We start from the raw sequence: 10,251 nt of genomic DNA, 5'->3' as shown, positions 1-10,251 counted from the left end.
CCATCTCTTTCCCGTTGATGTCCTCCGGCAAATTATTCACGTAGCAAGTCGTGATTCTGTGTAGCAATGTATTCCGATCATTCTTAAAGCGATCCAGTTCTCTAGCTCTCCTCCTTCGCGGTCTCACTTGAATCCACCTCTCACTCTCTCTCATTTTAGCTGTTGACTGTTATGATGGTAATTAGTTATGTTGTGATTTACAAACAGTTATTCAAATGTTTTTAAATCCTAATACGAGTATCAAATACATCGACAATTAATTAAAGCAAAGAGATCAATTCATATCAACTTTACATATCCTTAGTAGTACCAACTTTTCAACTTCCAAGATAAATCTTAGATGTCAAAGTCTAGTCATTAATGGTATTTAGGTGCTTCTCACTCCTTCAGTCGTGAGACTAGTCTTTGACTTCCCCCATAAATTACCAAAAGACCCTTCTATTTCCTCTAGAGTTTTACCTCGTGTTTCAGGGAGCATAATGTAATGAAACACCCACGCAAAACTCGCAATTCCTGCAAAGAGAAAGAAAACACCACCAATAGTGATGGCCTTCATAAGGGACAAAAAAGTCATACCTATAACTCCACTAGTGACCCTATTCACCACAGCCCCAATAGACACGCCTTGAGATCGAAGCCTCAACGGAAATATCTCAGAACAATAAACCCACGTAATTGGACCCATCCCAATTGAGAATGTAGCCGCATAGGATAAAACCGCCGCTATACTAAGCCAAATAGCCCATGTCACTGTGGTACGTGAGTTTTCAATAATAGTAAGACTAATCCCCAACGTAAGAAGAGAGATTATTAACCCACCAACACTACTTATGTCAATAATGGCCATGAGAGTGTATCGACAGAGAGGAAAGGCCATGGACATCCAAGAAAGTTTCATTGAAGAAGATGAAGTAAAGAATAAAATTTTCTATTATTCAATGAATCAAGAATTACAGATAGGAGAGTGTGATCTCTATATATATACAACCAATGATCAGATGCCAGCTAAGCACAAAAACTAACTAACTAACCAACTTATCTTAAGCTGACTCATGTATATATACATCAATAAAATAGGCTATGTACAAATAGTATGCTAATATGCCCCCTCAAGTTGGACTATGGAGACTACAAAGTCCCAACTTGAACATGATTGATGAGAAAAGAGGAGAGTGTAGAGGTTTAGTAAAAGCATCAGCTAGCTGGTCTTTAGTAGATATAGGAAGAAGATGAATCAGTTTGGAGTTGATTTTCTCACGAACCACATGACAATCCAATTCTATGTGTTTGCTTCTTTCATGAAATGCTGGATTGTGTGCAAGATATATGGCAGACTTGCTATCACAATAAACAGAAGCCGGTTGAGGTAGGAATATCTTGAGGTCTTGTAACAAGAACTGAAGCCATTGCAACTCACAAGTTAGGGATGCAAGAGCCCTATATTCAGCTTCAGTAGAGGACCTGGAAACAGTATTCTGCTTCTTTGACTTCCAACAAATGAGTGAGGATCCTAAGAGCACACAGAAGCCAGTAACAGATTTTCTCGAAGTGGGACACCTTGCCCAATCTGAGTCTGCAAAGGCATACAATTTCAGAGAACTTGAAGCTGAGAACAAAATGCCTGTAGCAGGGGAAGATTTTAAAAACTTCAGTATCTTAAGAGCAGCTTGGTAGTGAGATGTACAAGGCTTTGAAACAAATTGACTCAAATGCTGGACAGCATAAGAGATGTCAGGCCTAGTGTTGGTCAGGTAGATTAATCTGCCAATTAGCCTTCTGTACACAGTAGGATCAGCCAAGAGATCACCATCTTCAGGAGTAAGTTTGAGATTAGGATCAATAGGAATGGCTGAGGGTTTTGCAGCAAGAAACCCTGTATCTTCTAAGAGCTCAAGGGTATATTTTCTTTGATTCATAAAAATGCCTTTTGATGATCTAGCTATTTCAAAACCAAGAAAATATCTCAGATTGCCTAGATCCTTGATCTTAAACTGGTTGTCGAGAAGAGCTTTGACATTATGGATTTCCAACAAAGAATTGCCAGCCACTATAATATCATCAACATAAACTAAGATAGTAGTGAAATGAGAATCATCAGATTTAACATACAAAGAGTGATCTGCTTGTGACTGAACATATCCCAAAGATAGCAAAAAAGAAGAGAGTTTAGAGAACCATTGCCTACTAGCTTGCTTTAGGCCATAGAGAGATTTTTGCAATCTGCAAACTTGAGAAGGATTAGAGGAAGAAATACCAGGAGGGAGAGTCATATATACCTCTTCTTGAAGATCACCATGAAGGAAAGCATTGTTGACATCTAATTGTTCAACATGCCATCCTTTAATTGCTGCAATAGTCAAAAGAACCCTCACAGTAGTTATCTTGGCCACAGGGGAAAAAGTGTCAAAAAAATCTATGCCCTCCATTTGAGTGTACCCTTTGGCCACTAGCCTTGCCTTATACCTCTCAATGGTGCCATCTGCCTTATATTTAATCTTATAGACCCACCTACAACCAATAGGGGTTTTCCCATGTGGAAGATCAACTACAGTCCAAGTGTGATTTTGTTCAAGAGCAAGTAATTCTGCATTCATAGCTTGTTGCCAACATTCCAGTTTTATGGCTTGGGCAAAGGTTTTAGGTTCAGACTGGGATGAGACATTGCAACAAAAATTTTTATAGGAAGGAGAGCAATTGTCATAAGACAACACAGAGGATAGAGGATAGAGTTTAGCAGAAGTGTTATTTGAGAGAGTAGAATAACAGTGATAGTCCTTCAGATAATGAGGAGGATTAGACTGCCTAGATGAATGTCTAGTAGAAATGGTATTAGATGGAGGAACCTCAGAAGGACTATGAGAGGAAGATAGCTCATGGTCAGAATGAGTAGTAGAGGAAGGACTGTCATGTAAAGGAGTGGTATTAAGAGTAGGAGTAGAATTGGTATGGGGGGTCCCATCATGGGAAACAGACTGACTGGAAATAGGGCCAGTACTGGGAGGACTAACAGGCTGGATGGTATGGGGAGTAGCAGACTCAGAATTGACAGATGTGGACCTGTCAGTGGAAAAAGAAATATCAGTTGAACTAGGCTGAGGAGTAGCTGAGGATGTAGGTAATGGATCATCTAAAATAGGAAAGGAAGGAGTATGGTTGGATGATTCAGATTGATTATGGTCAGGGGAAGCAAGTTTATAGGGAAAGACATTTTCATAAAAAACCACATTTCTTGAAATGAAGAAGTTGTGATTAACCAAATCATACAGAATATAACCTTTTGTTCCTTCTTTGTATCCAAGAAAAATAGCTTTCCTAGCCCTAGGTTGGAATTTGGTTCTATGAGCTTGGAGGGAGGTAGCATAAGAGAGGCATCCAAAGACTTTTAGATGCATCATGGAAGGAGGCTGTTTGAATAAAACTTCATAAGGGCATTTTGATTCAAGAAGAGGGGTGGGAAGCCTGTTTATTATGTGGACAGCATGTTGGATACAGAAATTCCACATGGTTAAAGGGACATTGGAGTGGAAGGAAATAGATCTAGCAACATTCAGAATGTGCTGGTGTTTCCTTTCCACCACACCATTTTGTTGAGGGGTCTCTACACATGTTCTTTGATGAATAATACCCTTGGAAAGAAGAAAATTAGATAAAGCAACAAACTCAGTCCCATTATCTGATCTTAGGCATTTTAAGGTGGTCTGAAATTGATTTTCTATGTAAGCTACAAAATTAATGAGACTAGATTTGGTTTCATCTTTACTTTTGAGAAAAATGACCCATGTATGTCTGGTAAAATCATCAACAAGTGTCAAAAAGTACTTATGTCCTAAGGCAGAAACAGTAGAAAAAGGGCCCCATAAATCAGCATGTAAAATATGGAAAGGAACAGTAGAATGAGACATGCTATGTGGGAAAGGAAGCTTCTTTTGCTTAGCAAATTGACAAGAATCACAAGGTACATTATCATTATTACAATTGATGAAAGGAAAAGTCTTAGCAATACTATGTAAACCTATCTTAGAGATGTGGCCTAATCTCATATGCCACAGATTACATGAAGAATTATGAACAGCAGAAGAATTATTAACAAAGGAATTGAAAGCTGTAGAGTCAAGAGTATAGAGCCCCCTGTGCAGCTTAGCTATACCAATCATTTCCTTGGAATGATTCTGCACAATAGTACAAGAGTTATGAGTAAATTGGACAGTGAATTGATTGTGTTCAACAAGTTTAGCCACAGAAATTAGGTTAACATGAAAGCTAGGGACATAAAGAACATTTTTCAGAATGAATGAAGGAGAGATAGCTACTGTGCCAGAAATGGAAGCAAAGATTTGGGATCCATTAGGCAGATTAACAGGTATAGGGACAATATATTTATGATCAGTGAAGGAGGCAAAATTAAAAGAGAAATGATCAGTGGCCCCTGTATCCAGGATCCAAAGATCAGAGTGCTTACCATTCACATTGGAGGAAGTGGATTGCATAGCCAAAGGAGAGGTAGAAACAGAGTTGACAGTGGGTGGTTGTTTGGAATGTTGGATCAAAGCAAGAATGCTATCATACTGCTCTTTAGTAAATCCAAAAGAAGAAGTAGCTGAGCCATGGGATGATGATTCAGTGACATTGCTGCCATTGCTCACATTGGCAGCAGATGAATTTATGTGTGCTCCACCCTGAGATTTGCTCTTTCCTTTATAGCTATTGTAACCTGGTGGATAACCATGCTTAAGGAAGCATGTCTCAATGGTATGATTTGTTCTCCCACAATGCACACAAACCCTATTAGTTCCCTTAGGTGTATTGAATCCTTGAGAGGCTTGAGGTTTGCCACGATAATTGTTGGAACCTCCTTGCTTAGCAGTGAAATTTGCCTCATGAGTTTGAGTTTGCAGGGCTGTAACCTGCTCATTAGCAGCAATGGATGGGAGAACACTAGATACAGAACTATCAATCTCACGTTCTTGCTGAATAACTAGTGAAAAGGCTTTGTCTATGCTAGGGAGGGGATGCATCATCATTATCTGAGACTTAGAGTGAGCAAATTTTTCAGATAAACCTTTCAGAAATCGTATGACATAGTCCTGTTCCCTATACAATTTGATAGATGCAATGGCACCACAGGAACAAGCAATAGCACAGCTACAAGATGGAATAGGTCTATAGTTCTCTAATTCATCCCACATAACTTTCAATTGAGTAAAGTAGTTTGAGACGTCAAGAGTACCTTGTTTGAATTTGTAGAGATCTTCTTGAATGTCGGAAATGCGGAAAACATCGCCTTGTGAAAACCTAATCTGCAAGTTCTTCCACACACCAGAGGCATTATCGATCCATAACACTGATTTAGCAATTTGCTCTGAAATCGATCGTTGAATCCACGCAAGAACCATTGTATTACATCGAATCCATGGTGAGTACAAAGGATCGGATACAGATGGCTTGGGAAAAGTGCCGTCGATGAACTTCTCCTTATTCTTGGAGATCAGAGCGATTTGCATCGATCGCGCCCAGGTATGATAATTCTTGTCCGTGAGAAGAGGTGAAACCAAAACGAGTGAAGGATTCTCGTTTGGATGGAGGTAAAACGGATTCGCAGAATTGGTAGTATAGTCGGCGTAGCTCTGGTTCGCCATGAAAGCAAAGAAGGAGAAAAAGAAGCGTGATTCAAAGGAGAAAAACGAAGGAGAAGAATCACGGAGAAAGAAGAATCAATGGCTACCAGAGCTATATGAGCTCTGATACCATGTCAATAATGGCCATGAGAGTGTATCGACAGAGAGGAAAGGCCATGGACATCCAAGAAAGTTTCATTGAAGAAGATGAAGTAAAGAATAAAATTTTCTATTATTCAATGAATCAAGAATTACAGATAGGAGAGTGTGATCTCTATATATATACAACCAATGATCAGATGCCACCTAAGCACAAAAACTAACTAACTAACCAACTTATCTTAAGCTGACTCATGTATATATACATCAATAAAATAGGCTATGTACAAATAGTATGCTAATAACTTAACAACAACACCCGCCTCCCGACACGGTCCAATAAAAAAGTGGCCACTAAGATAAACACTGTTTTCATGAATCCAACCGCTATGGTTGCTAGAAGCTTATGTGTGTCGGACTTGATCCCAGCCTTCTCAAAGATTTCAGGACTGTACAAAACGACAGCGTCTATACCACTGGATTGTTGGAAGAACTGAATCCCAATGGAGGCAATGAATATGTGACGAACCGCGGGTGTAGGATGGATAAATATTTCTTTCCATACGCCTTTCCCTTGAACTTTTGTGACTGAAACAATGTCGTCGTCGCAATCCAATGGAATCCCTATTATCTCTTTAATATCGGTCAGTCTTTGTTGAGCCTCTTCTTTAGAATCAGAAATTTTTCGGAGAACTTTTTTGGCTTCCCCTAATCGACCCTTGGAAACGAGCCACCTAGGTGACTCTGGCATGGCTAATACGGCTATAGCTAGGAATATTGATGGGATGATGCCGATTCCAAGCATCACTCGCCAACCATAGCGTAATGGAAGCTTTGAAAATCCAAAGTTTGAGATGTATCCGATTAAAATTCCTGCATTCACAAATGCCTGAAAAATAATGTGATATTATGATAGAATTATATAAGGCTAATAATAGATCTAGATGAAATAGGAAGAAGTGTTTTGTAAATGAAGAAATAATAAATCAACATACCAAAGGCTAAAATCAACTCTTTTTATTAGGTTCTATTTTCATTTTGTGTCTGTTTTTTGTAAGTTGTATTTCAACTACCATAAGATCTAGTGTCTCTATTGCACCAAGATATATAATGAGTATATAGATATGAAGCTTGTGGCATATGTTAATCTATGTGATTGCATTGCAGGTATAAAGTTAAAATATGAAATTTAGATTATGACAGCTACGACTAAAGTTGATAGTAATAGTGTAGAGACAATTTACTTTGTCTCTGTTTGGTTACAGTTTACTTTGTCCTTTTCTTTTTAAGGCAATAATAGAGTTAATATTTTAAGAAAAATTAGAAAACCTACCTCAGGTAAAGAAGTGAGGAATCCTCGAGAGTAACTAGGCGACACTTCCGAGATATAAACCGAAGCAATGAAGAAGAAACCTATGGCAACACCAGCGAAGAAACGACCAAACATGAGAAATGCATAGTTTGGAGAAAGTCCCATAAGAACAGCTCCGATGAAGGCAAATGCACCGGCGAGGACAATCGTGTAACGCCGGCCAAACCAGTCAGAGAATCTCCCTGCAATATAAGAACCTATGGGAGCGTAAAGGTTTATGATGCCAAGGAGAATTTCGATCTGTACGTCGGTTACTTTAAGGTCTCTTTTTATATACATAGCTGCTCCACTCATCACACCAATATCTGTTACAATAACAACAGAATGGTTCAATAGTTTATATACAAAATTGTATCATGAACAGCCCTAATAATATGTAGTTAATATAAATAGCATAATCATATAGATTCATCTGGGAATAGAAGTAAGTTTATGGTATGATTGTAACTGTACTCACCGTAGCCAAGTAATATAGGAGTCATAGAAGCCAGGACAGCATAAGCCCAAGATAATTTGTTCCTCTTGGGTTTCATTTGAGGATCAAAATCCTCGAGAGATTTTGGAGCTATTGTTGCTTCTCTCTCAGCCATCTATGAGTTTGTTGGAGAGGATGATGATTGTGGAAAATCTTCTCCAGTGCTGAAATAGATAGGTGGCCAGTGACCACTAGTCAGTATCTGTTAGTGAATGAATTATTGGAGTTTGTGAAGTACATTCCTCTATATCTCTATTCAACCTCACAAAGATAAGTGTCACTTCTACACCATTTTACTATTGTTTGTCATTTTAAAATATTATAATAATATTTATTAATCTTTTGTTAACTGTTGTTCATTAATCTAGTTTATAAAATAAAATTTATTTTATTATTATCATTTTAATATAATTAATTGTTATATTAAAAAATATACAATTCAAATGGAAGAAATAACACGAGACTAAAAAAAATATTGAATAAAAATCACCTTTATTTTATTAAGAAGTGGCATTATCTATTAATAGAATTTTAGAGTTAATAAAAGCATAAATACACATTTTAAAAATTATTCATTTTCAATCTTTATATTATACTTTAAAACTATAATAATAATAATAATAATAATAATAATAATAATAATAATAATAATAATAATAATAAATAGTGAATTAAGAATTCCGATTTGAAAGGTGTTTAGTGGTTTTTTTTGTGTTGTATGTAGTTTTTGTTCCGAGACAATTTATTCTAATTTATTTGTTATTTTGATTAGTTTTTTACAAATGTAAAACACCTATAAGAAAAGTAAGAGGTATCTTATTTTCTTCATACTTTAAAATGAGAGAAATGTTTGCTTCTTCTTTACCAAAGGATTTCACATCATCTTTATCCCAAGATATCTAACCTTTCTTTGCGGTTTCTTGGATCTTCTTTGATTCTGGTCCTTTCTCTGGTTTTGAGGGCAACTTGGTCTTATGTGTCATTCCTTTCTGCATCAGTGGCATGTGAGAATGAAATATTATCTTTCTTCATTTTTCTCTTGGAAACTTGAAATTTGTTTTTGGTGCCGTAGGAACTCATTTGAATTTATAAAACATGAGTTTCATGTATTTATTAATCTCTCTTTGAAAGTCTTCATCTTTTGATTCCATATCTTTGATTTTAGTAGCTTTCAGTTCAATATTTTTCCTCTTCTTCTTGTCACCTTCTTCGTCATCAGCAAGTCTCTTCAGTTCCATCTCATATTCGTGCAATTTACCAAAGAGATAGATAGATAGATAGATAGATAGATAGATAGATAGATAGATAGATAGATAGATAGATAGATAGATAGAGTGTGTGTATGGTTGTGTGTGTGTGTGTGTGCGCGCGCGTGTGAGTGTCCATTGTTGCTAAATCCCTAGATTCATAAATTGCAATGACTTTATGTTGCCAACTACAATTTTGACATCTAAGAATTTTCACAACCAATTCCTCATTTAGGAACATTTTTCCTAGAATTCTCATATGACTAGGAATATTTTTCCTAGAGTTCTCATATGACTAACGTAATGGGTAAATTGTGTTTGCTTTTGATATGTTCTCTTCAGGTTTCATTTTGAAAAGCTCATACTCATGAGTTAATGTGCCCAAGCTTACCCTCTTTATCTCAATAGTTCCTTCATGGTTAATTTGGAGGATGTTCCACAGTTATTTTGCAATCTTGCAATGAGAAACTCGCAAAAACTCATCAAGACTAAAAGTGGTATGATGAGAGTTTTCACCTTCAAATTGTGTTGCACATTTTCTTTATCATCTTTGATCCAATCTTTTTCAGATTGTATTACTATTCAACACCATTAACTTCGTGTGCAGGAACAAATGAACATTCCTTCACATTCTACAAAATACCATGATCAATCCCTTTGATGAAGAACTTCATCTTCTCTTTCTATAAACAATACCCTTCTCCATTAAAGGATGACGGTTTTTTTTAGTGAATAGCTTGAAGTCATTTTCCTCCCGGGACAATTAGTCCTTAATAATAGTTAAGCTCTGATGTCACTTGTTGGACAAGTGACTTCAAGCAAAAGAGGGGAAGTTAATTGTGGTATTTAAAATTTGTGATTAATTTAAAATGTTTATTACTTAAAATAATAATTTGTGTCAGTTTCAAAAGAGAAGAGACAAGAGCATTGGAAATGAAATAACATAAAATTTCAAATGACTTAAATTCAAGAGATAGGGTTAGAGAGATAACACTGAGATTTATACAGGTTCGGCCAATTGTTGGCCTAGTCTTTTCTCCAAGAAAGCTTCTTGAGAGTTTTAATAATAATATGGAGCTTTTACTGATTATGCCCATGAACCTTCGTTACAAGCGAATTGATAGATTTTACACTATCTTATCCCCCTAACCAAAAGTGAGCTTCTCCATGGAGTGAACACATGAACATAATAGATATTTCACCGGCTAATCTCAATAACCAAATAGAACTTTTGCATGTTAAGTTCTATAACCAAACAAATTTTTTCCAATGTTTGATCTCTAGAACCAAACTTGATTCTTCAAAATTATCTCACTCTGGAAAGTAAAAACAGTGGCACGACACTAGTACAACACTTTCCTCAAAAGTAGTTTTCACTCACAAGGCATTAAGGCAGTTTTGTGAAAAAAAATTTTTAAAGAAAGAGAGGAGAGAAATAAAATT

The 10,251-nt window shown here is 36.6% G+C and overlaps 1 protein-coding gene across 1 annotated transcript; it reads right to left on the bottom strand.

Annotated features, from left to right (window-relative positions):
- Positions 1-236: 236 nt before the first annotated feature.
- LOC131602117 (polyol transporter 5-like) lies at positions 237-7,829 on the bottom strand. Its single transcript, XM_058874124.1, has 5 exons — positions 7,544-7,829; positions 7,048-7,391; positions 6,034-6,603; positions 5,981-5,994; positions 237-827 (listed from the first exon to the last, which is right to left on the bottom strand). Exons 1-5 carry the CDS (start codon positions 7,674-7,676, stop codon positions 368-370), a joined length of 1,521 nt encoding a protein of 506 aa, XP_058730107.1. The 5' UTR covers positions 7,677-7,829; the 3' UTR covers positions 237-367.
- Positions 7,830-10,251: the final 2,422 nt, after the last annotated feature.

Source organism: Vicia villosa, linkage group LG5, assembly GCF_029867415.1.
Source record: "Vicia villosa cultivar HV-30 ecotype Madison, WI linkage group LG5, Vvil1.0, whole genome shotgun sequence".
Classification (NCBI taxonomy): Eukaryota; Viridiplantae; Streptophyta; class Magnoliopsida; order Fabales; family Fabaceae; genus Vicia; species Vicia villosa.
The sequence above is the reverse complement of the archived record's forward strand: the minus strand, read 5'-3'. Positions and strand labels throughout refer to the sequence as shown.

What these genes read in the sequence shown, in the direction of transcription:
- LOC131602117 (XM_058874124.1), bottom strand. Translation starts at nt 7,676, where the DNA reads ATGGCTGAGAGAGAAGCAACAATAGCTCCAAAATCTCTCGAGGATTTT. An exon ending in TCCTATATTACTTGGCTACG is followed by an intron (nt 7,392 to 7,543) that starts GTGAGTACAGTT and finishes TTATTGTAACAG; the next exon opens with ATATTGGTGTGATGAGTGGA. An exon ending in TCCTCACTTCTTTACCTGAG is followed by an intron (nt 6,604 to 7,047) that starts GTAGGTTTTCTA and finishes ATTATTTTTCAG; the next exon opens with GCATTTGTGAATGCAGGAAT.